Raw genomic sequence first — 26032 nt, 5'->3', positions numbered from 1 at the left:
CTCCTTCCTGACTTTGCTCCATATAACCGAACAGATTGTAACATTTAATCAAAAAGCAGTGGGGGCGCCTGGGTGGCTCAGTCGGTTAAGCATCCAACTCTTGAGTTGGGCTCAAGTCGGGGTTCCTGAGATCAAGCCCCTGGGAGTCTCTGTCTCCCTCTCTCTCTGCCCCTCCCCTGCTCGCGTGCTCTCTCGTGCTCTCTCTCTCTCTCAAAATAAGTAAATACACTTTAAAAAAAAAAAGCACTGGTGGGCTTCTGGGCAAGAGGGCATCAAGAACACAGGCATCTAAATGTGTTTCCATTACTCCCATTAAAACGACCAACAGAATATAAAGATAGGGGACAAGATGACTGCATCAGTACTGGAGACAACAGTAGGTGCCACGGACTTGTGCCAAAACTGTTAAGGACTTTTGGCAGAAGGAAGCAAACTGAAGAAAGGCACCAGAAGCCAAACAGCACAGCGCCCTCCATCCTTCAGAACCGACCGGGTTCTTGAGAAGCAGGGCTCTGCCACGTCTTACTTGAAAGGGCAAGGTCCTAGGGCGCCTGGGTGGCTCAGTCGGTTGAGCGTCCGACTTCGGCTCAGGTCATGATCTCGCAATCTGTGAGTTCGAGCCCCACGTCAGGCTCAGTGCTGACAGCTCAGAGCCTGGAACCTGCTTCGGATTCTGTGTCTCCCTCTCTCTCTCTGCCCCTCCCCCGCTCATGCTCTGTGTGTGTGTCTCTCTCTCTGTCAAAAGTAAACAAACATTAAAAAAAAAATTTTTTTTTTTTTAAAGAAGTCAGGGTCAGGGGTATCTGGGATGTGTTTTACTCCTCCCACGTGTGGTAAAGATCAGACCGAAGGGAAAGATGCACCAGGAAAGGTGGACTCCCCAGGCCCGGAAAGAAATGGATGATGCAGGGACTAGGAAAGAGCTTCCGCTCCCCCTCCCCTCAGGCTGATGGATCCCTAACTTGATGTATCAGTCCAGGTCACTCAGGAAATACAGGAGAAAATCCGTGAGGTGTCTATGAAGAGACTCGGAAACAGACAAGGACAACACAGCATTCCTACTTGTTAAAAAGATTCAGCACAGGAAGCACACATCATAATTTTTTAAGAGCACTTCCTTATATTCTCAAAATTTCTGAACATACGTGGTCTGTGGAGATAAGATGGCAAAAGAAGAAGAAAATAAATCAAGGAAGAAGAGGCATCAGAAAGGGAATGGGGGACGGAAGGAGATAAGACAAAATAAGACCGAATACGAAAACACAACAGCAAAATCAGTATCTGCGTTAGAAACCACACAAAGCAGCACCGGTTCGATGGAGACCGAAATCAGCGATGCGGAAAGCAAACATGAGAAGTTCTTCCAAAAGGCAGAGAAGGACAAAGAGACCAGGGAAATGAGGGAAACGAGGCGACCGAGAGAGGACGGTGAGCAGAGCACTCGGCGACGGCCGAGCTTCTCGGGAACCGGAGGCCACAAGACCGCCGCAGGGAAAGACCCCCGGCTGCGGATCGAAAGGGGTCACTAAGCACCGGACCAAATTCAAGTGAAAAGACTAGAACTGGGGTACACTCTGGTGAAAACTGGAAACAGCAGGGGCAGAGACGGGAGGAATCCAACAGGCATCAAATGAGGGCACCACGATGACGATAAGTACCAACACACCGTGCGGGCTGGTCTCGGGCTTCCCCGCCAAAGGCTGGCGGGTCAGGTGGTCGTAGTGACATCAGTTCCACGCGGGACCAAGTGGCACAGAATGGTTCCTACTGCACCCACCCCAGGGACTGCAAGGAAACCTGGCGAAATCTGAGTACCATTCGTACTCTGGTTGCAAGTTTCATGCCAGTTTCAGTTCCCTGGTTTTGATTTATATCGTAGTCCTACCAAATGTTATCACAGGGGGAAGCTGGGTGAACGGTACGTAGGCTCTCTTTGTACTATCATGGGAACTTCCTGTAAGTGTATAATCATTTAAAAAAAAAAAAAAAAAAAGATAGTACATCCGGCATCAAGGTCTACTACAGAAATTTGAAAGAAAAAAAAAAATTCCATCCCCCAATAAATTGCTGTTCCCAGATGAAAGAAAAGGAAAGTCATTCTCAAGTTATGAAGACAATGTATGAGGTCAGAAAAAGCAACAGTCAGAATTTTCCACAATTTCCAAATCCAAATTTTACAAATGGGCAGACATGCTCTGAAAGGGCTACTGATAGGGACTAAAACCCGTTAAAGAGCCTTCAATTTGAATAATGATTATAAATGTGATCTTGAAATTAGAAGCAAATATCAAACATAAAGTTTAAGAAATAATCCACGATCAGGGTGCCGGGGTGGCTCGGTCAGTGAAGCGTCTGACTTGGGCTCAGGTCATGATCTTGAGGTTTGTGAGTTCGAGCCCCACATCAGGCTCTGTGCTGACAGTGCAGAGCCTGCTTGGGATTCTCTCTCTCTCCCTCTATCTCTGCCCTTGTCCTACTCTCTCTCTCTCAAAATAAATAAACTAATAATAATAATAATAATAATAATAATAATATATGATCACAAAATATATAAGAATAAATTAGGCCTAAAATCTCATATCAAAAAAAAAAAAAAAAACCCTCTGAAAAATAGGTTTTAGAAAGTAGGAAGTGTCACTGCCTGCTAAGTTCCTTAGCGTTTTATTTTTTATGTTGATACTCAACATCAAAAAAACAAAACAAAAACAACTTAGGGGTCTCTGGGTAGCTCAGTCTGTTAAGCACCTGACTCTTGATTTCGGCTCAGGTCACGATCTCATGGTTTGTGACAGCAAGCTCTGGGTTGGGTTCTCTGCTGTCAGCACAGGGCCAGCTTCAGATCCTCTGTCTCCCTCTCTCTCTGCCCCCTCCCCTGCTCGAACTCTCTCTCAAAAGTAAACATTAAAAACTTAAAAAAAGAAAAAATGGCATCTGACCCTTGATTTGGGCTCAGGCTATGATCCCAGGGGTCCTAGGATCAAGCCCAACATTGGGCTCTGCAATGAGCATGGAGTCTGCTTAAGATTCTCTCTCTCCCTCTCCCTCTCCCCCTCCTCTGCTAGTGTGCCCACGCGCTCACTCTCTCTAAAAAATAAAATAATAAAAACTTAAAGCTATCTTCTGGCAGAATAAAAAAAAAAAAAAAAAGAATTCGTATTTTTTAAAAATCTCTAGAGGAAAAAAAAGGAACCAAAATCCCGACTGTAGGACACCATAAAAAAAAAAAAAAAAAAAAAGACACTTAAAACTATGTTTGAACGGCATCTACAAGGGATGTACCAAAAGAATTCAACAAATAAAGGCTAAAAGTAAAAAAAAAAATAAAATACAAAAGGAAAAAAACGTATCAAAGAAACAAACACAAGACAGTATAGATGGCACTGTTACATCAGAAAATAAGAGGAAACCTCTGCTACCAAGTATTAAAACCAATCGTAAAGCAACTGTACTTAAAAACAGTTGAGTAATAAATATCATAAATGAGTCAAAAGAACAGAAACAGACTTAAGTATTATAACAGCATAAAAGAACTAACTTATAGGAGGGGTTTCTGGGTGGCTTAGTTGGTTGGGCATTCGACTCCAGCTCAGGTCATGATCCCACCACTCATGAGTTCAAGCCCCGCGTCAGGCTCTGATTTCGATTCTGTCTCCCTCTCTCTCTGGCCCTCTCTTGCTCGTGTTCTGTCTCTTTCCCTCAAAAAGAAATAAACGTTAAAAAAAAAATAAAAAATAAAGAACTAAGTTATAATAACGGTAGCCTTTGTTTGAGAGAGGGAAAGACAATACGAGCCGAGGAGGGGGAAAGAGGGAGTCTCAAGCAGGCTCTAAGCTCAGGACAGAGCCTGAGGCAGGGCTCGATCCCACAACCCTGGGATCATGACCTGAGCTGAAATCAAGAGTCGGAGGCTCAATCTACTGAGTCACCCAGGTGCCCCTAAAGGTAGCTTTTTATTTTTTTAATGTCTTTTAATTTTTTTTTTTATTTATTTTTGAGAGAGAGACAGAGAGACAGAGTATGAGCAGAGGAGGGGCAGAGAGAGGGAGACACAGACTCTGAAGCAGGCTCCAGCCTCGGAGCTGTCAGCACAGAGCCTGACACAGGGCTTGAACACACAAACTGTGAGATCCCAACCTGAGCCGAAGTCGGATGCTTAACCAACTGAGCCACCCAGGCGCCCCTAAAGGTAGCCTTTTAAATTAATGAGAAAAGGACTGTTTAGAAATAAAATAGAAGCAATTGTTGGTTATTTAGAAAAAAATATTCATTCCTTATCTTATATCCTATACTAACATAATTACAGTTGAGTTCAATGTAAAACTTAAACCATAAATGACTAAGAAGAAAATATTAATGTATTCATCTATCTCAAAGAAGTTCTTTCCAAGGACATATCTGTATGCTAATAATGATCTCACTATAAACAAAATGCAAGGCAAATGGCAAATGAGGAAAAATATCTGTAACAAAATAAAAATCATTACGAAAAGAACAAACACTCCTTACCTGTGTGGGCAAAAGACACGATCAGATCATTCACACACACACACACACACCCAAATTCAAACATCCATTAAACACATGGAAAAAAAAAAACCCAAAAAACCATAACTCCCTATCATTAATAATGAAAGAAATACAGATGAAAACATCTATGTAGTAACTTGAGAGTATAAATTTGTATGGTCTTCAAACCTTCAAATACCACAAGCCAAATTACACCTTTTAAGCTTCCCTTTAAATACCTATATGTCTTAAAACTTATCCACGCTTTTCTTTTTTTTTTTTTTTTTTGAGAATTCACATTAAAGAAATAATAAAATGTGTGTACCAAGATTTCTGCCCCAGGAGTAGGGGGTGAACACAACAGTCAAATTGGGTCAGTGGACTAGCCAAGCCCTGCCATTTGAGTGGCCAGAACAAAATGACGTCAATAAAAGTATCTGCATTTTAGAGCTTTTTTAGGAACCCAAAGAGATAATTATGGGTGCCTGGCCCATGGTAGGTGCCCATCAGACAGTGGTAGTGGTGGGGTGTATTTATCTGTAACACTGAACGATTGGTTCAAAATCCCTTATCTGAAATGCTCACAGTCAAACATGTATCAGAATTAAGGCTTTTTGGGATATCAAAAAAAAAAAAAAAAAAGGTCTAGGAGAGTACCTGGTAATCAACTATATTGCTATTTCTACAGGAAAACACAGGGATATTCATTCTAAGTGAGATAAACATCAGTTCGGGTCACGTTTTGCAATCAAATGAGTTAAAAAATTTTCAGTTTTTAGAGCTTTCTGGACTTCAGATGTGACAAAAGGGATTGAGAACCCATATTTATGATAGAAAAACATTAAAATCTATCTAAATGTTATGATAATAAGGGACAGGTTGCATAAGTTATATAGCTGTAAGACAGGAAACTATACCACTTATAAAAAGTCACTTTTTCGAAGAATATTTCATAAAATGGGAAGATGTTCATGAATAGTAGGTTAAAAAAAAGGCAAGATAAAAATATGCATCATGAATTCCACTTTGCAAAAGTAAATGACATAGATGTTTATAATTCTAGAATAAAAGATGCAGGAACCATACCAGGATGTTAAATCAGCCGCACTGACTCTATGTTCTTCTTTAGACTTTTCTGTATTTTCTTTTTTTCTTTTTTTTCTTTTTTTTACTTTTCTGTATTTTCTAATCTTCTACGATAATCAGGAAAACAATCCACTACTATCCTGAACCCTTTATGGCTGATGTCCCTGTGCAGGACTAGAGGATTAACACCTCTGCCCTCAAGGAATCTAGAATCTCATCTCTGGAGAGCTCTGGGCAGGACTCATTAGAACTTGATTCGGCTCATCACCTTATCTAAAGCTACCAAAAATAAAAAAATAAATAAAAAATTTAAAAAGGACTGTTCAAATGTGTTCGACTTTTGCTTTTTTTCACTGTGCTCACTGAACCTCAATTATTTAAGAAATTGTTGAAGGAGAAGGAAAAGATCGCATTCAGGTTTGTTCCAGGCACTTTTCATGCAGAGGAGGGTGTGAACTTGAACTTGACAGGCTCAGCAATGCAAACCTCAGTCATTTTGTGGAGCAAATAGATGCTAAGAGGGACGGTGACATTGGAAGGGTCCCTAGTGAAGGGGCAGGCAGGAATCTCTCTTACCTAATAGACCATCCGTGTCTAAGGGGTGGCGTTTGGCCAAAGAGTTGAAGGCCTCAGTTCCCAGTGACCTGGGTGTTCCTAACTAAGGGCTGGTGTTCCTAACATCCAGGTGGTCTTCATGAACTCCTCCCACATCTAGAATTCTCCATCGGTTTAATATACAGTTTGAAAGTATTTTACACCAAAATGCTGTTTGTGACAGATTGTTATGGCTTATGATGAGACTCAATTTCAAACTTGGAACAAAGGTAAATAAATGGTTAATCAACTTAACACCTAATCACCTCAAAAAACCCGACTGGGTTGATAGTTCATCATGTTTACATAGATTCCAATAGTCTTTTTCAATTATTGCAGAGAAGAGGAGAAATCCTTGAGTAAAGCTTTTGACACACATAAATTCCAGCCGGCTGTGGCCTTAAATAAGAAGTTAACTCTCTTAGTTTAATCCCACAGAAAATTACTTGTTTGCAGGCAGATTATCCTCTGGGAATACTATTTTTTATTTGTGGGGTGCTAATCTTCCCTCCCTCCCTTGCCCTCTCCCAACCCAAAGAGGAGGAACATGAAGTAAGTGTGCATCGTCCCCTGTGCAACCGCGACCTCCGTTAAAACAAAAACCTTCCAGGAGAAAGGGTGGACTTACCCTATCCCAGCTGAAGCACAGGCCCAGCCGATCAAGCTGCTTCCTCATGTGTTTAATATTACTGTGAAACAAAGGGAAGAGGGTTAGGTTTTCAGAAGGGGGAAAGCCACAAACAAACTGCACTTTGGGAATGTGAAAGGAAGCAGCAGAAGTCTAGGTTATTCGAAAGGTTTCCAGGGGGCACCTGGGTGGCTCAGTCGGTCAAGCATCCGACTTCGACTCAGGTCACGATTTCACGGTCTGTGAGTTCGAGCCCCGCGTCAGCCTCTCTGCTCTCAGCACAGAGCTCGCTTTGGATCCTCTGTCCCCCTCTCTCTTTGCATCCCCCCCCAAATAAATAAACATTAGAAAAAATCTTTAAATTAGTTTTAAATCGACTGAAGAGAAAACCCCCTAATGTACAAATTGTGGGAATCCAAAAGAAACCTGGTTTAGTGCTTATCAGTCGAAAGCTAAAATCAAAAACTGTCCAATAATTGGGATAGAAGGAAAGAAGTGAACTAATCAACTTGCATATAATAGGAAATAAGGTAATGTGTCTTTCTTTTCTCTAGGTGATCTCTGCTTAGCCAGCAATAGCTTATTTTATTTTGTTCTAGACATTTTGCAGGAAAGTGCTTGCTACGGACAACACTGGTGTCCCCCAGAAGTTCATAGGTTGAAACCTAACCTCCAAGGTGATGGTATTTAGAGATGAGGCCTTTGGCCGGTGATTGGGTCTTGTGGGCAGAGCCCCCCTGAATGGGCTCAGTGCCTTACGAAAGGGACCCCAGAGAGCTTCTTTGCCCCTTCTGTCATGTGGGGACACAGAGAGAAGATAGCCATCTATGAACCAGGAGGGGGGTCCTCACCAGACACCAAATCTGCAGGCACCTTGGTCTTGGACTTCCCAGCCTCCACAACTACAAGAAATAAACGTCTGCTGTGTATAAGCCACCCAGACCATGGTATTTTTGTTAAAGCAGCCGACTGACTAAGAGAGCGCTTAATCTTCACCCATTCCGATGAGGTAGGGGCTATGGCTATTGCTCTTTTACAGAGAGATAAACTGAGGCACAAAGACGCTAAGTAATTTCCTCAAGATGATTAGACAAGAAGGAAAGACAGAAGACAAGAAGGAAAGACAGGATTTGCACTGAGGTGGCCTGATTCAGGGCCCATCTTCTTTTCTTTGTTTCAAGTTTATTTATTGAGAGAGAGAAGGAGAGGGAGAGGGGGAGAGAGAGAGAGAGAGAGAGAGGGAGAGAATATGCATGGGGGAGGGGCAGAGAGAGAGGGAGAGAGGATCCCAAGCAGGCTCTGTGCTGTCAGCACAGAGCCCAACGTGGGGCTTAATCCCATGAACTGAGAGATCATGACCTGAGCCAAGATCAAGAGTCGGATGCTTAACCAACTGAGCCACCCAGGCACCCCCACCTTCTTAACTGCTATTTTCGAGTGGAGGGGTTGGTAAACTTCTTCTGTAAAGGGGCGGATGGGAAATGTTTTCAGCTTTGTGAGCCATATGGTCTGTCACAACTACTCAACTCTGCCCCTGTATCATGAAAGCAGCCACGGGCAATATGTAAGCAAATGGGTATGGCTTTGTTCCGATAAAGCTTTATTTATAAAATCAGGCAGGGCCAAATGTGGCCCATGGATCATAACTTAAGGATCATTGGTCTAGTTTACGTCAATTTGGTGCCATATTTGATCCACTTTATTTGATTACCTTTTCTTCCTTCTTTCATTATTCCCATTTAATCTGGAATTAACCATAACGGAAAAAGTGGGAACTGGGGGTTAGGAGAAAAAAGAGGAAAAAAAAGGTATAGTGGACGCTCTTACAATGTAGCGTTGGGCAAGATAAAGTGAAGGGAGGTGAAAGACAGTGGACACAGGCCCTGGAACCTCCCTTCTGCATCTCTAGAGGCATGGGGTATGGAAGGGCCGCCAATCTTTGTGAAAGAGGCTGATGGAGTGAGCCCAGAACATTCCACTGGGTTCTGGTACGAGGGATGGGCACTGCTGGTATGCATACATGTGGAAGCCTGAGGCACAGGTGGGATTGGGAGTGTGTCCCCCCCTTGGAGAAAGCCATACCCAAAATATATTGGCCATATATTTCTACATTGAATGCCTAAGTTCCTCTTGCTCTAGCACGCGAAGGCAAAAATTAACAGAATTTTCAGAGAAAATTACAGTGTGGGACTCAGACACAGCTCACACTATGGTCAAGAAGATGAGAAGCATTGTAGACATTGAACAAACGCAACCCTCTCCTTCTTTTGCCTCCCAAATGCAAATCCTCAGGGGAAGAATAACTTTGCAAACAACAAAGCATCAGACGGAACACATCAATGAATACCCAAAACCTTCTTTGTCATTTCCTAGCAAAGAATACAGCAGGCTAAAAGCCAAACGCCAATATACACGACGCTGTTTATCGCCTGGCAGACTGCAATGCTTTGTTTGCTTGGCTCTCTGTTTCTCATACCCAGATTAGTACACATGTTTAAGGTTTCTGTGTGTGTTTGAACACGCCTATAAATACATACCTTTGCGTCCAACTTTCTGGATGTAGATTCCGCTCGATTGCTGCATTTTCGGCAGGCAGTCCAAACGCATCCCATCCCATGGGGTTGATGACCTAGCACCCAGAAGAGAAACATCGGTCATGGCAGATTGCTAGAACCTCTATCAAAAAATAAATAAATAAAAATAAATAAATAAATAAATAAAACCTCTATCAGCATTGTCTTCTGGGCAATAAATAGGCGTTCTCTCCTACTAACATATCCCTTTCTGGATGATTCCAAACGATGCTTTTGAAAGCCAGTTGGCTACTATGACGTATGCAGAGGAGAGAATTTAGAAGGTTATATACTGTGGTGCCAACAGCAATTTTCTCTGAGTGGACTATTTTTCGTGACTACGCTTTCCTTCCTTCTTCTTCTGGTCTGTATTGTCTCTAATGAAACCAAGCTGCTTTCCTGAAATTAGAGTTTCTTGTGATTTCAAAAGCATGTACATGTAAAAATGTACAGGCCTTTAAAATGCTCACCTCATATTAGTATCTTCCACTTAAGGAGCCGTGCTGTCCGATATGGTAGCCACTAGCCACGGGCCGTTGTATAAATTTAAACTTCAATTAATTAAAATGAAAAATTCAGTTCCTCAGTCGCACTAGCCACCTCGCAAGGCTGCGGCAGCCACTTTGAATCACTTCCTGTGAGATGTTCCCATTCTCTGAAGAACAGGGAGGCCTAAAATCTCAGAGCTCAAAAAGGTTTCTGAGATGGGTCCTCCACCGCCGCCCCCCTTTAATTTGACAGTTTAAGTAACTGTGGCCCAGCGAGAGTGAGCAGCCTCCCTAGATCACACCAGGAGTGATCGACTACCTTAGGCCAGGATGGGCCAGTAAAGCATCCATTTCGGCAAATGGACAACCCGTTACGTAGCTCAGCTCGCAGCTTCCACACCAAGTTCCGTCAACCTGACTTACGTGCTGTGAACAGGAACCATGGCTTGACACACGTACTGTGGTACCAAGGGACAGTCTCGCTTGTGGTCATACACACGACCTGAGCTTTTGTTCACACACATTTCCTCGGGACAGTGACCAATACTCGGAGGCATTTACTGCCACTACCTCATCACGCGTGAGCATCAAAACAGGACATTTTCCACGAGAGAAATAGGTCTGGTTTTCTTTTATTAAAAAAAAGTATCCCTGGGGCGCCTGGGTGGCTCAGTCGGTTAAGCGGCCGACTTCGGCTCAGGTCACGATCTCGCGGTCCGTGAGTTCGAGCCCCGCGTCGGGCTCTGTGCTGACAGCTCGGAGCCTGGAGCCTGTTTCGGATTCTGTGTCTCCCTCTCTCTGACCCTCCCCCGTTCATGCTTTGTCTCTCTGTCTCAAAAATAAATAAACGCTAAAAAAAATTAAAAAAAAAAAAAGTATCCCTCTGATATTTGGAGTAATGCATTTTCACCATAAATAACCGGGTACACAGAGAAAAATATTCAGGAGAAAACAAAACTCACTTGTAACTCTACCATACAGCCATACATAACCAGTTAAATTTGGCAAATTTATATCCAATTTTTAGAGATCGGGATCATATTATTTACGTATGGGTTTTTTGTTTGTTTGTTTGTTTGTTTGTTTTAGCTCTTATTTCTTTCCCACCATGCACCTGGAGCTTTCTTCCATCTTTCTGTCTGGCACGAGAACTCTCTGAAGTGCACATGAGTATCGCCCATGACCATCTCTGCCTCGGGTCCTTAGGCACCCATGACTTGAAGTGTCCCTAACTGGACTCGTCTCCCCTCCCAGCCACCAGATCTGTTCTCCCCCTAGCCCCACTTCCCCACAACAGGAAGCAGGAAGCAAACAGGCATGCCCCTTCCAGGGAGTAGAGCCACTTGTCTTAGAGTCCCCATTCTGCTGGGCACATTACTTTTTAAATGGATTTTAGGAGTCTGCTGGAATCATTCCATCTAAAGACAAAGACCATGCACCTAACCCAAATCAGAGCCGCTCAAACCCCTCTGGCTAGTGAGTGGGAAATGCCTGGAGAGGCTCGCTCTTCAAGAGGCTGTGTGGCCGGCGGAGGCCAGCCCCAAACCCAAGCCTGCCGTTCACTGGCAGTGGGACCCGAGGCACATTACTTACTCCACTCGTGACTGAGAGCAGCCACCTCGCATCGTGGACGTGCCGTGCCGTGTCAGCGGCACACCCAGCACGGCGCCCAGTACGGGCACCCCATACGTGGCAGCGCTGGCCATCGGCCACCTGCCACCTGGTCTTCAGCACCCACAACACTGCCCACCACTGGCTCCCCCGTCAAGACCTCAGCCGGTCTCTTTGGCCACATTTATCTGGATGGCTATGATAGCAGGCGGGGAGACGCCCTGACCTCACCCCCGTCCTCAGCCCTGTGCCTTCCTGAGCGTGGGCTGCTTGTGACAACCGTCTGCAGCACGCTGGTGTCGGGCACTAGAAGTTCTTAACCGAACCGAACAGAACGTGAGGTTCAGAGGGCCAGTCATCTATTTGGCCTGCTTTTCCATAAAAGGAAAAGTCATTCCTGCAAAATCAATGGCTCGTATCAGGTGCTTCGCTTGAAAGTAGCCCAATCGTTCCTGCCACGCGGGCCAAAGCCGGGGGAGTCACCGGGTAGCCCACGAGGAGGCAGCCACCCGGGCCCTGCCTCTGGCTGCGCCCGGCAGGGTCACATCGCCTCGTGGACCTGGCCACCCTGGGGGTGGTGGTGAGTCTGACCCACTCGCTTGTGCTTTCTGGAAGAGATTCAGGCTCGGGGAACACGTAGCCCTGCGGGCACCTCAGCTTGCTATCGCTCTGGGAGAAGCTGGTCTTGCGGCATCCCGCTGGGAAGCCCTGGATTTCTGGCCTGAGGTGACGTGACTCCCAGGCGACCCCACCGCCACCTTCGCCACCTTCGGTGCCTCGGTCCACACCCCTCCTGAGCTCAGTCTGAACCGGGTCCTTTCTTCCTCCTTAACGGGATGTTTCCCAAGGTACAACCGTAATACGAGCTTGTTTTGACAAATGAAACAATCGGGGCACCCGGGGGGCTCAGTCGGTTAAGCGTCCTACTTTGGCTCGGGTCATGATCTCACGGTTTGTGAGTTCGAGCCCTGCGTCAGGCTCTGTGCTGACAGCTCGGAGCCTGGAGCCTGCTTTGGATTCTGTCTCCTTCTCTCACCACCCCTCCCCACTTGTGCTCTCTCCGTGTCTCAAAAATAAATAAATGCAAAAAAAAAAAAAAAATTTTTTTTTTAACAAATGCAACGATACAACACGTGATACATCAAAAGCAAAGCTGACCCTCTCCCTGTGGCCCCGACCCCCATTCTCAACTCTTTGACTTACCTGAGAACACCACCAGCCTCTGAATCTTTCCACATCGTTCTCACTCAAGCATAGATATACCAATATGTGTACACGTATATGGGAGCCAGATGGGTTATGTTTTTCGGAAATAGAACCTGATATACGCTATTTTACGACCTGTGTTTTTTTTTCGTTTAACATATCATGTACAAAATATGCATGTGTGTGTGTGTGTGTGTAAGCACATGTGTATGGCTTTTGAAAACATCCTGACATTCCCCCAGGAGTATCTGTTCTTTGAAGTTTTAGGAACCCGGCCAGACACAACCCAATCTCGTTGATCTTCCAGACCCGAGGTCTCCCTTCCTCTTGCTAAATGTGGCAGACCCAAAATGCCTCATCCTCCCCAACAGCGGCCTCCCCTTCTGGAAACTGCTCCTCCTCTAACTTCACACAGTCCTGCTGGGGGCTGCCAGTCGCAAAATCCGTCCCTCAGGTTACCCGTGTCTGAACCCTTCTCTGGGCTTGTCTGTGGTCTGTAGGGCGTGGGGGCAACAAAGACGGGGAGGGCAACAGCACACTCTTGGCTCCTTTCTCCTTGGCCAGGAGGAACAAGGATACGAGCCCAGGGCTCCTTGTGAGCCCACCTTCCGCCTGGAGGAGATGTCTGAAAAAGCACAGCTGGCGTGCACACTGAGACTGGGGACGCAGGCAGCCTTCAAGGACCTGGTCCCCATCCCCATGGGCCTCTTCCTGCAACATTTCCCTTTGATTCTGTGAGACACATCAGGATCTGTAAAAACACACCCACCCCCTCCCACCCCCCGTTTTTGGCTAAGCCGGTCTGACCTGGGTTGCCGTCCATGGTGGCCAAGAATCCTAAGTAAAACAAACACTCGCGAGGATATAGCTTTCTCTTTAGCATTGCTTAATCCATAGATGAAAAACATTCCCTTGTAACAACTGTTAAGCATCACAGCCTTTCCTCTCTTTAAAAAGAAAGAAGAGAGAGACAGAGAGAGGGAGGGAGAGAGGGGAAGGAAGGAAGAAAGGAAGGAAGGAAGGAAGGGAGGAAGGAAGGAAGGAAGGAAGGAAGGGAGGAAAAGGAAGGAAGGAAGGAAGGAAGGAAGGAAGGAAGGAAGGAAGGGAGGAAAAGGAAGGAAGGGAGGAAGGGAGGAAGGGAGGGAGGGAGGAAGGGAGGAAGGAAGGAGGGAGGGAGGGAGGGAGGGAGGGAGGAAGGAAGGAAGGAAAGAAGAAAGGAAGGAAGGAGGGAGGGAGGGAGGAAAGGAAGGAAGAAGTCCCATTTTGGGGCTTTATGCTGGATTACTAGAAAGTTCTGCAATGCTTCCACAGACGACAGGAGTGCACCTTCCAGCTGTGCTTCAATTCTCCCGAGGCTGCTTCACTGGCAGAAAAATGGAACTGTTGTGTAACTGTTCCACGAGAAAGGGGAAAACTTAATTACCACTTGGTTTCTTTGTTGGAACTGCCAAAATGGCACTGGTTCAATGCTCCTGCCTATTAACATTCTGTTAGATGCTGTCCGTATTTTTAAATAAAGTCAATACAGAGACGGTCACAAAAACCAGTCTGGATTTACGTAATATTTTTCTATTTTTGTTTTCAGATGAAATTAGCATGAAAAGAGTCTTAGCCCACATGTTACCCAAGCTGTCTATGAAAATAAAGTTAGAAAATCTTAAAGCTTCTTAATATTTCATTCTTACCAAAGCCTGACAAAAAGCAAACGCCTGCCCTAGAATACAGCCCGCGGGAGGGCCTTTCCACATCTTGAAGTCAGAACAGTTGTTTCCGCCATGGGCCAATCACTGGAATAAAGGTCCCGTGAGCCAACTCTCTATGGAAGAGGAAAGGGTCCCATCGCTCCGGTACCCGGGTTTCCAGAGACCCAGGGGCCAAGTGCAGAGCTCACTCTTGTGCTAGAGAGGATTCACTACCGTCAAGAGGGAACTGAGGGGAGACCTCGAACAAGATCATGAAATAACAGAACCTGTCCCCTCCTTCCAGGCAGCAGATTCTATGTGCTGGTCAAATTGTTACAGCCCATCTATGTAAAAGACACGTGTCAGGTGATTCCTATGCCAGCCTCGTTCACCTCTTGGTCTCTTGGCCACCACATCAAATACCTCCATTCCAGGTACGGGATGCCCGCTTTCTCGCCTGTGGTTTCCTATGGCCGAGACTATCTACAACGTTCACCGGGAGAACTCTAAACTCTCCTTTTTGGTTCTGAAATTCCTATTCCTTTCTATCACCGTAACTTGGTTTATTTGTTTTTTAAAAAATTTTTGTAAATGTTTATTTATTTTTGAGATAGAGTGTGAGCAGAAGGGGCAGAGAGAGAGAGGGAGAGAGAGAATTCCAATGAGAGCTGTCAGCACAGAACCCAATGCAGGGCTCCAACTCAAACCGTGAGATCATGACCTAAGCCAAAATCAAGAGCCGGATGCTTCACTGACTGAGCAACCCAGGCACCCCGTAACTTGGTTTAATCCTCCCACAGTTCCAATAAGTAACTATACCTACAGCTCACACATGCCAACTAGGCAATTTGGCCTAAAAAACAAAGCCAACATCTGGATTTATATGTTAGGGTCACCTGGGCTCTCTCAGTTCCCTGGGAGTTAATTCTTCTTGGATAGGAGTGCTTTCTTTTCTTTTCTTTTTTCTTGATTTTATTTCTAATGTTTATTTATTTTTGAGACAGAGTGTGAGCCGGGGAGGGTCAGAGAGAGAGACAGAGAGACACAGAATCCGAAGCAGGCTCCAGGCTCTGAGCTGTCAGCACAGAACCCGACACGGGGCTCAAACCCACAAGCCGAGAGATCATGACCTGAGCCGAAGTCGGATGCTTAACCGACTGAGCCTCCCAGGTGCCCCTGGACGGAGTGCTTTCTGCAAAAAAAAGAATAGAGACAAAGCCCTAGCAGCTCTAACTTGGAAATCTAGAAAATAAACTTCCAGTGTGTGAAAAAAAACATCATTTCCTGCCGTTCTTCTAACAAACACTCTAAACTCTTCTCACTTTTAATTGACGCCAAGAGACACAGCACAACATCCCCAAAACTTGGAAGGGCAGAACACCATCACCACCTCCAGACCAAGGGAACAAAGGTGGAAAGGGGAGGTGACAGCCGAAAGGCTGAGATCAGGTATAGAAACCGAAACAGGTGGGTCTGCCCAGATGGAACCAGATAGGCGAAGAAGACACTAGAAATTCTCCGGCTTCTCCTTTCCTCCTGCGTGCCAGTCTTGCCAGTTTCTTTTCGTCCCCAACCAGCTGGAGGCCAGCTGACACCAGGGCTTGGGGAACGTGGCCTGCAGGGGTCATCCTGCTACGAAAAGCAAAGCGGGGGCTGGAGCTGACAGCGAACTGGCCACGGGCCGCCCAGGAATTCCAGCAAGGCCACAAACCTACCATGACTTGGGGTATCAAAGGGGAGTCAGGGACAGCTACTGAAGAGGAGAAAACACAGGGGTCAGAGACCTGGCAAGTCAGACCAGAGCTGGCCAGAAGGCAGGGCCTGGGAGCCGGGGCTAGGCCAGCCTCTGGTGTGGACAGGGTCACATGCCCATGGCTCACCGTGACAGGGCCTTCCGCCTCCCTCTGAACGGAGCCGTGGGCGTCTCAGGGTTGGCAGGCCGGATGGATGGCAAGCGGACTGGCAGAAAGGCATACAGGGGAGGGCACAGTTACATGCGACAACATAAGGCTCTCAAGGGACTTAGCCTGGAACATGCCAGAGATCACGGCCCAGAAGGGCCTGGTCAGGAGCGGGTGGTCAAAGGGGCCCACAACCTCATCTATGCTAGATTTCTTCTCTTTTTAATGTTTATTTATTTTTGAGAGAGAGAGAGACAGAGATAGAGACAGAGTGTGAGTGGGGGAGGGACAGAGAGAGAGAGGGAGACACAGAATCCAAAGCAGGCTCTGGGCTCTAAGCTGCCAGCACAGAGCCCAACATGGGACTCAAACCCACGAGCTGTGAGATCACGACCTGAGCTGAAGTCGGACACTCAACCGACTGAGCACCCAGGCGTCCCTGTATTTCTTCTTTTTCAAGGGGGTGGAAATATAGAATTGTATGTACAAGTTAAAAATACATTTTTTAAGAAGGAAAAAAAAAACCAAGAACAGGCAAAGGAACGGTTCTTCCTCCGACACAGGAAGAAGTAAGATCCAACCGAGGTAAGGAAACTTTTTAAGGTGGAACAGAAGGAACCTGGGGCAGCTGGCCGCCTGCCTTCCGGACGGCAAGAGAATTAGCACAGTTGTTACTACAAAAGGGCCGGCCAATCCCCTCGGAAGGACCAGCTTTCTGGCCTTTTCATCATGAAACAAAACTTCATATTTGAAACCAACTGAGCTTCTAACTGAGAGCAACCATGGTTACCGCTGCTCAAAAAATTGCTATTTTCAGAGTGTCATAGTTTCCCTGGACTAGATTCAACACTTTATTTCCAAGAAATGAAGACACATACCATTTAATGTTGTTCAGCAGGTGTTAATAACCCCCCATTTTTACACACCTGTGGAGCAAAACCAAGTGAATGCTCCAGAGTAAAAAAAAATCCAAACGACGGTACCGGTACTGAGGCCCAGGGCAGACCTGCCCCGGGAAGGCGGACGAATCAGCCACTTTCTAATCAAGATACTGGACCAGCGATCATTCTTCCCTTCAAATTACACGGGAGAGGATGAGCCCTGGAAATCCGCTCTCTACTTCTTTAGAAGCTACAGAGATTCAAAAATTTGAAAACGGAAGGCCACGCGATGCCCCTCGGGGCGCTTCGTGAACACCCGCGGCCCGGCCGGCAGACAGAAAACCAATGACACACGTGTAACTGTGCCCTTGCTCACAACTCCCCTCGCCTCCTCGCATTTGCGGGTCATCACATTAGGATCAGGCAGCTGTCAGGCCCAGAGCCTCCATTTTCCTCCTCCTCCTCTACAGCAAACAGCAAAGAGGCCCAAGCAGGAAACCCGATGCGGGCAGCACCCGGAGGCCTCTGGCCTGAGACACAGGAGTCCAAGCCCAGGCCTGTGGGGAAGACCGGGCTTCCTGATGCCTTCATCACTCTGCCTCTGTCCCAGAGGGTGCCAGGAGACCAGCCGGGGTGGGAGCTGGGTCGTTTTCTTTCCCAATCCTCTGTGCATACAACATATGAAAACACGACAAAATCACCGTCTGTGCTAAGCTTTAAATGTGTCATCAGACGTTATACGAGTTCAAGAAGAAGCCAATTGGCAGTGCAGTCTTTTCTGATTTTTGAAAGACAAGAACTGATGATCTCTGGCTTCAAGAAGCCCCTGCTAAAACATCCAAACGTCAGGACTAACTTCTTCTCGCTACCATTAATTGGGTTACACGAGGAAACTGCGTGACCGTTTTTCTCACGATCACCTCACGGGAACCCTGCCACAAATCTGTGAGGTGGGACGGGCAGGTGTCATCACCGCATTGACTAAAGCCCTCATTCCAGATCGATTCCTCACCTCCAAACCACCTGTCTCTCCATTTACAAAGTCCGCGTCTAACCTGGGTGTGTCCGTGCCTGGTTAGCTCTTTGTGGCATCAGGTTTCCCCAAGAGAAAGGTGATGGCCATGGCTTTTAGGCCCGTCTCCATGAATGAGGGAGAGCATGGGGGTCACACCGACCCACCTGTCTCACCTCCTGTCTCATTTCTTCCCTTTATGCACGACTTACTTGCTACTATTGAGGAAACCAAAGAAAAAGCTATTTTGAACTTTCCAAATCATCATTCTCACCCATTCTCACCCCCAAATTACAACTTGTGGTCTGGCCAGGCTCACAAAATCAAGGACAAACCACAGACTGGGAGAAGACATCTGCACTGCGTTTAACCAACAAAGAATCAATAATGCAGACTGTATAAAGCATTCTACAGAGGAACAGGAAAAAGACCAACAACCCAAGAGGAACTTGGCCAATAATGCGAGCAAGCCACTCGGAGAAGAAGAAAATTAAATACAACAAACATATGAAAATATCCCCGCCTCACTAGGACAGTACTCTGGAAAATGTAAATTAAAAACAAAATTAGATGCCGTTTCCCATATGACAAATTAGCACAGGCTAAAACAGCATTCATTGCTGGCCTCAACAGTTGGGAAAGTGATGTAGAAAGATGGAGTGAGGCTGGGCGCCTGGCGGACTCAGTTGGTTAAACTTCCAACTTCCGCGCAGGTCATGATCCCGTGGTTCATGAGTTCAAGCCCCGCGTCGAACTATTAAACAGTATTAAACAGTAAGAAAGTAAGAAAGAAAGAATACCAATAATACACAACGCTTTCAGAAAACAGGAAGAAGGGAACATCCAGTTTGTTTTACGAGCCAGCATAACCCCGATAGCAAAACCAGATGAAGACATTAGAGAAGAAAATTACAGAGGCGTCTGGGTGGTTCAGTTGGTTGACAGCCAGACTTCAGTTCAGGTCATGATCTCACGGTCCTTGGGTTTGAGCCGTGCGTCGGGCTCTGTGCTGATAGCTCAGAGCCTAGAGCCTGCTTCGGATTCTGGGTCCCCCCTACCTTTCTCTCTCTGCCCCTCCCCCGCTTGTGTGGCGCTCACACTCTCTCACTCTCTCTCTCTCTCAAAAATAAATAAACATTAAAACATTTTTAAGAAGAAGAAAATTACAGAGCAGAACTCTCAGGAACATAGGGAGATTAACCAATTATATACAGTAATACATGCATTAAAAAAATAATAACAGGGGCGCCTGGGTGGCGCAGTCGGTTAAGCGTCCGACTTCAGCCAGGTCACGATCTCGCGGTCCGTGAGTTCGAGCCCCGCGTCAGGCTCTGGGCTGATGGCTCGGAGCCTGGAGCCTGTTTCCGATTCTGTGTCTCCCTCTCTCTCTGCCCCTCCCCCGTTCATGCTCTGTCTCTCTCTGTCCCAAAAATAAATAAAAAACGTTGAAAAAAAAAAATTAAAAATAAAAAAAAAAAAAATAATAACATTATGACCAAACGAACACGGGAACACAAGGAACACAAGGTTGGTCTAAGATTTAAAAGAAATCAATCGACCTATCACATTAACAGAATAAAAGAGAAAAACTATATTCCATCTCAATATACGCAGAAAAGGCATTTCACAAAAACCAACACCCAGTTACGATAAAAATTCTCAGCACACTAGGAGTAAAGGGGAACTTTCTCGACCTGATAACGAGTATGCAAAAGACGGAGTGGAGCAGGAAAATTTGTGGAATGCACTGGGAGGGGGAGGCCAAAATGCAGGAGGAGAGTCTGGAATGTGGGGTCTTGCGCTGGGAGTAGAGTGTGTTCCAGAAGGGGAGATGCTCTACTGCATTGCATGTGGCTGAGGTGGAGAAAGTTGAGGACAGAGACATTTCTGTGGTCACTGGTGGCCTTGTAGACAGCAGAACTGCTGCACGGGTCCCTCCGCCTTTTACTTGCCACACTGTTCTTCGTGTACCTTAGAATTATTTCACATACTTCCACTCAAGAACAAAGCAAAATAATCAACATGTTAACAAGTTCCAGAAAAAGGCAGAGCTTACTGGGCTTTCCTTAGGCCCACTGACTGATGCTGAACCTAAGACTCTGATAGGTCTATTTAATACGATAGAAATCCCAGGGTTTAGAATAAAGCTGGCAGGGCACCTGGGTGGCTCAGGCAGTTAAGCATCTGACTTCGGCTCAGGTCGTGATCTCACGGTTCATGGGTTCGAGCCCCGCGTCGGGCTCTGTGCTGACAGCTCGGAGCCCGGAGCCTGCTTCGGGTTCTGTGTCTCCCTCTTTCTGCCCTTCCCCTGCTCATGCTCTGTGTGTGTCTCTCTTTCTCAAAAATAAATAAACATTTAAAAAAAGAATTAAAAAAAAAAAAGAATAAAGCTGGCACTCAATGACTATATAGTGAATAAATGAATGAATACATATGTCAGACCCTGTTGTGATTCCAGATTAGATAGTCCTTCCCTCCCTAGAGTGAGGACCATTGAACTTGACCTGAATCCTCCCCTGCTCCATCTCTGGAACTAGTCCTGACACTGGGAATGGATTTTAAAACAACAGGAAGCTCAACAGGTTTTCATGTTGTTGACAGTTACAGCGAGATTTGTTTCTCTTTTGCCATATCACTTAAAAACCGGCTGGACACGTTTTCACCAAGTTTGGAGTGCTAGACAGGATGATCTGACTTAAATATGGCTTATGAAAATTAACAAGGAGTTAATTTCAGCAGAACCTGGACGATGCCCCAAAAAGCTCATCATCTCAAACAGAACAGCTGAAAGTCAGAAACAAAGCGAGCCCTAGATGCACTGTAAACCAAATAGCAAAGGGTGGTTTTAGGGGCGACCTGGGTGGTTCTGTTGGCTAAGTGTCCACTTTGGGTCGGGTCTTGATCTCACAGTTCATGAGATCGAGCCCTGTGTCGGGCTCTCTGCTGTCAGTGCAGAGCCTGCTTGGGATCCTCTGTCCCCACTTTCTCTCTCTCTCTCTCTCTCTCTCTCTCTCTCTCACACAAGTAAAAATAAACATAAAAAGAAAAGACTTTAAGTTTAAAATAAAAAAGTGGTATGAGGCAGCCACCAAATCATAGGATGGGTAAGAAGATGTAACTGGGTGCAGTGTGCTCCAGGCCAAAGAGAGTAGGGTTCACTTATTAAATGGCAGTGACTGACCTCCCAGAGTAAATCAAATCAATGTAAATAATAACCACATGGGACGCCTGGGTGGCTCAGTCAGTTAAGCGTCTGACTTTGGCTCAGGTCATGATGTCACATCTCAGCTGACAGCTCACAGCCTGGAGCCTTCTTCCAATTCTGTGTCTCCCTCTCTCTCTGCCCCTCCCCCACTCACACTCTGTCTCACTCTCAAAAATAAACAAAAACAAAATTTTCTTTTAATTTTTTTTTAAATTTTTTTAATGTTTTTATTTATTTTTGAGACAGAGAGAGACAGAGCATGAGCAAGGGAGGGGCAGAGAGAGAGAGGGAGACACAGAATCTGAAGCAGGCTCCAGGCTCTGAGCTGTCAGCACAGAGCCCGACGCAGGGCTCGAACTCACGGACTGTGAGATCATGACCTGAACTGAAGTCGGATGCTTAACCGAGCCACCCAGACGCCCCCCAAAAAAATTTTTTTAATAAAATAAAATAATAATCACAGCTAACACTTATGAAGGGATTATTGTCATGTCACACACATGTACCATCTCATCTAACCCACACAACAACCCCATGAGGCAAGGATTGCTGTTATCCCTACTTAAAAAAGGAGGAAAGGGGGCGCCTGGGTGGCTCAGTCGGTTAAGCGTCCGACTTCGGCTCAGGTCATGATCTCACAGTCCGTGAGTTCGAGCTCCGCGTCGGGCTCTGTGCTGACAGCTCAGAGCCTGGGGCCTGTTTCAGAGTCTGTGTCTCCCTCTCTCTCTGCCCCTCCCCTGTTCATGCTCTGTCTCTCTCTGTCTCAAAAATAAATAAACGTTAAAAAAAAAAAATGTTTTTTTAAATTTTAAAAATGAGGAAAATAGGATTCAGAGCCATGAAATGACTTGTGCAAGGTCACTCAGCAAGAAGGCGGCGGAATGCGGTTCAAATGCAGGTTGTCCAGCTCCTGGATCCAGCCTGACTTGGCCTCCAGTTACTATAGGGGTCTCTGTTTTGTCCCTTGGGTCTGAGGAGCTCTGGGCCTGGAGCTCTGCCTTGGGCTTCCTCTGGAACATCTCATCCCATCCAAGGGAATCAGAATCCCACCTACACCCCCTCAACCACCTGTACCCTATCATAAATGTACAATTTTGCCATAAAAGCTTACACCTTCGGCAATTTACATGCACTCGCTAATTGTTCAAAATAAGTTGGCGTGTAAAAAAATCCATCAGATAAATCTAGTTAAAGAACCACAGCAAGAATCATTCAGCGAGAATGATACTTTAGGCAAACAGCCAGCTCACTCTGCACCGTCCCTTTCTAATAAACACAGCAGCGATGATGGAAAGCAACGTCTGGGGAAAATAACACCCGACAGAAACCAGGAAGACGAATACTTTTGACTATTAAAGTGGAACGCTGATCTCTGCATCTGACACTATAAAGTTATGAACTCTTCAATTGACAAAGAGCCGTCGTAACTTGACTTCCTTTTTAGGAATACCTCTTGCCAAAGTCAGTTCAGCATCAATTTTCAAACCAACTGTGACAACTGACGCGCGTACCTCTCTGAAATCGTGACAAAGAACTGGGAGGTGGCAGGTATGGGCCCCAGCAGGTTAATCACAGCAGCAGCCACTGGGAGTGCCAGTGCATGTTTAACAACTGCCTCTCTGGAGGAACAAGCCCAGATTTGGAGCACTTGCTGATTTCCAGGGTATGAATTTCCCGCCGTGGCTGGATTTCAAGCTACTGAGGTGACCGATAAACACGGAGTTGGGCAGAGATGGGCACAGTGGGCTCTCAGGAGATGTTGTGAACAGGGTCCAGCCAGCCGCTCGCGATCGCCAATATTTATGGGTTACGTACTATGTGCCAGGCATGCGCTAAGTGCTTCACAGCTATCCTCTTTGAATCCTTGTAACAGGCCAATGGGCAGGTACCGTTTTATTCTCATTTTACAGATGAGAGAAAACTAGGTCTTAGAGAGGTTGAGTAGCTAGTCAAAGGGCACACAGCTGGCAAGCGTTAAGAGCTGGCATTCAAATCCTGGCCATCTGGCTCAGTGGTCCATGTTGTCGACCCCTCTTTAACCCTGCCGCTCTGTAAGTGGTTAAAGAAGATATCGCGATCATCCCCACCTCGTTCTACAGATGACACGTTGCTAAAGAGTAAAGAGTAAGCTTTGGGGGTAACGGGCAATGGGGTAAAAGGGACTGACTCGCAGCAGCCAAGGAAGGGCCTTTCTCTTCCTCTTCCGGTAAATTTAACTTTGTCCTTCAAAACCCATGCCAGACGTTTCCTCTTTAATGGAGCCTTTCCCAACTGTCCCAGAGACACTACTCCCCAGATAGCTTTTCCTTGCAAAAATTTTAAGTTTTCCCTTGTGAGATAACCATGCTCATTAAAGAATATCAAAGGGAACAGCAAATATCAAATAGAAAGCAGAAAATCTCTTGTGGCCCCACTTCCTCCCCACAGCATTTGATCCATATTTGTTCTACGGGATTCAGCCCCCTACACGGTGACTATCTATTATGTGTTTCACTCTCACGGGACGGTGAACTTCTGAGAAGATGTCCCGTGTTACCAACATTTGCAGCTACATTTAGCCCCACCCCCACCCCCTCTCCGTCCTCATCCCTGCACAACACCAGACACGTGGCTGCCCCCCCCACCACCGGCCCCATTAACCCAGATGCTTCATCATGTCTTCTGACGCGGAAAAGGAAACGCTAAGCTTCTGTGGTTATCTTCGAAGCTGTCGTAATCTTAACCAAAATCGGTTTTCTTCGTTTGCCTTGAACACACTGACAACGTTCTTGCCGTCCTCGGTGGGGCGGACGGGGGGGGGGGGGGGGGGGGGGGGGCCGGCCTTGCAGCAGGCATCTTTCCTTACCTGCATCCCTCTCATCTTCTGGAACCGTGCAATGGTGTCGCTGATGGTGTATACGCGCACGTGGCCCATGTGCAACTTTCCGGAAGGGTAAGGGAACATGGAAAGCACGTAAAACTTGGGCTTTGATTTCTGGGAAAAGAATGACAAAGAATGACAGTGAGTATATCTTAAGCATTTACGGAGACCCTGCGTGCACACAGTATTTTGGCACTGTACTCAAGGTAAATAATTTAACATTTTTTAAAGTTTCCTTAAAAAACAAAAACAAAAACAAAAACAAAAACTGGGGCGCCTGGGTGGCTCAGTCAGTTAAGTGTCCGACTTCGGCTCGGGTCACGATCTGGCGGTTTGTGAGTTCCAGCCCCGCGTCGGGCTCTGTGCTGACGGCTCAGAGCCTGGAGCCTGCTTCGGGTTGTGTGTCTCCCTCTCTCTGTGCCCCTCCCCAGCTCGTGCATGTGCCCGCTCTCTCTCTCTCTCTCTCTCTCTCTCTCAAAAATAAACATTAAAAAAATTTTTTTAATATTCCCATAAACTGACAAACATGTCAAAAAACAAAATCCAAAGCCCAAGTTTAAGCTAAACAATGTCCAAAATAATGCCAAACAACCCCAAAGTGCTAATTACCCATATATATTTTCAATCCTTTTTTCCCTCTCTTTCAAAAGCTTCTCTTTTAAGACAGTTTCTATCTAGGTCTTAAAGAACTTATGTTTTTCCAAATGAAGCTCTAAGACACATTTCCATGTAATTCAAGGACACGGGAGTTGAATCACACAGATGTGACATCTCAAAAAAAAAAAAAAAAAAAAAAAATGGAGCCCTTCCTAAATTCCCTGTCGTTGCATTCAGACTCAGAGTTAGCAGTTAGAGCAGGACTCCTGAGGCACAAGTTTGGGTCCTGGGTTTCTCTGCTGTACTGCGAACTCATCTTTCAACAGACAAAGTTGAAGTGAGAAAGTGATGAGAAAAACATAGACAACAAGGCAAGGCAGTTTCTGTCTTCCCAGGGGCGAGCTACAGCCAGCCTCACGCCAGGGTGAGAGAACCTTCTAGCTGCTGAAGACACGGCTTCATCACGAGAAACAGAAAGAGCCTACGTGCATCTGAACGGAGTGAACACCAGTCACTTAACCGGTTCCTAGTTAGGGGTCCGTGTTTCAAGGGCACGGGCTGGGTTTCAGTCATCTCCCTCTCCCTAAACCCCCCTCCCCTCATTCTATCCCCCCCATCCCCCGCCTCCAATCCCAGCAGGAGCTTAATATCTGGCCTCCACAGAATGCTTTAAAGGGCAATTTTTTCCCAGCTACACGAATCCTGTCCAGGCGACGGGCGCATTCCCCCTACCCAGCCTACATCCATCCCCTCCTGGCAGGGCTCTCAGAAGAAAGGCATAAAAGGTACCTGCTTCTGTTTGGTCTCTGAGGGCGGGGACCTTCTGATATTACCACTCTTTTATTTCTTTCTACCTTCTGTTTTTCTCTTTCTGTCCTTCCTCCCTTCCTCCAGCCCTGCTAGAGTTCTTCAAGGCTTTGCTTCTCCAAAAGTAATGAAAACAAACGCAAAACAGAATATTCGTGACCATTCCTTTGTGTACAGAGGTGGCCGTGGTATATTTGCTGCTACGTATTTGCATGGCTGATCATGGACACGGCCAGCTATAATCGGGGGAGCAGAGGAAACAAGAAATCAGGGGATTTCCAAATCTCACTTGACCCATTGCTTTTTTTTTTTTTTAATTTTTTTTTTTTTAACGTTTTATTTATTTTTGAGACAGCGAGAGACAGAGCATGAACGGGGGAGGGGCAGAGAGAGAG

General features: G+C 46.1%; 1 protein-coding gene across 5 annotated transcripts in view; it reads right to left on the bottom strand.

Annotated features, from left to right (window-relative positions):
• LARS2 (leucyl-tRNA synthetase 2, mitochondrial) overlaps nucleotides 1–26032 on the bottom strand; it is a 176734-nt gene that overhangs the window by 140032 nt on the left and 10670 nt on the right. For 4 of the 5 annotated variants that reach the window (XR_006199811.1, XM_042929069.1, XM_042929070.1 and 1 more), the window contains 3 exons: nucleotides 24219–24347; nucleotides 9352–9443; nucleotides 6815–6875 (listed from right to left, as the gene is read on the bottom strand). Coding sequence is in view for 4 of the 5 variants with exons in the window: in XM_042929069.1 (XP_042785003.1) it covers nucleotides 6815–6875; nucleotides 9352–9443; nucleotides 24219–24347 (282 nt within the window). In the remaining variant the exon portion in view is untranslated. Of the gene's footprint in view, nucleotides 1–6814; nucleotides 6876–9351; nucleotides 9444–24218; nucleotides 24348–25684; nucleotides 25864–26032 lie in introns of those variants that run through there. The other variant, XM_042929071.1, reaches the window with a different exon arrangement.

The sequence above is a fragment of the Panthera leo genome, chromosome A2 (assembly GCF_018350215.1).
Source record: "Panthera leo isolate Ple1 chromosome A2, P.leo_Ple1_pat1.1, whole genome shotgun sequence".
In the NCBI taxonomy this organism is placed as follows: domain Eukaryota; kingdom Metazoa; phylum Chordata; class Mammalia; order Carnivora; family Felidae; genus Panthera; species Panthera leo.
The sequence above is the reverse complement of the archived record's forward strand: the minus strand, read 5'-3'. Positions and strand labels throughout refer to the sequence as shown.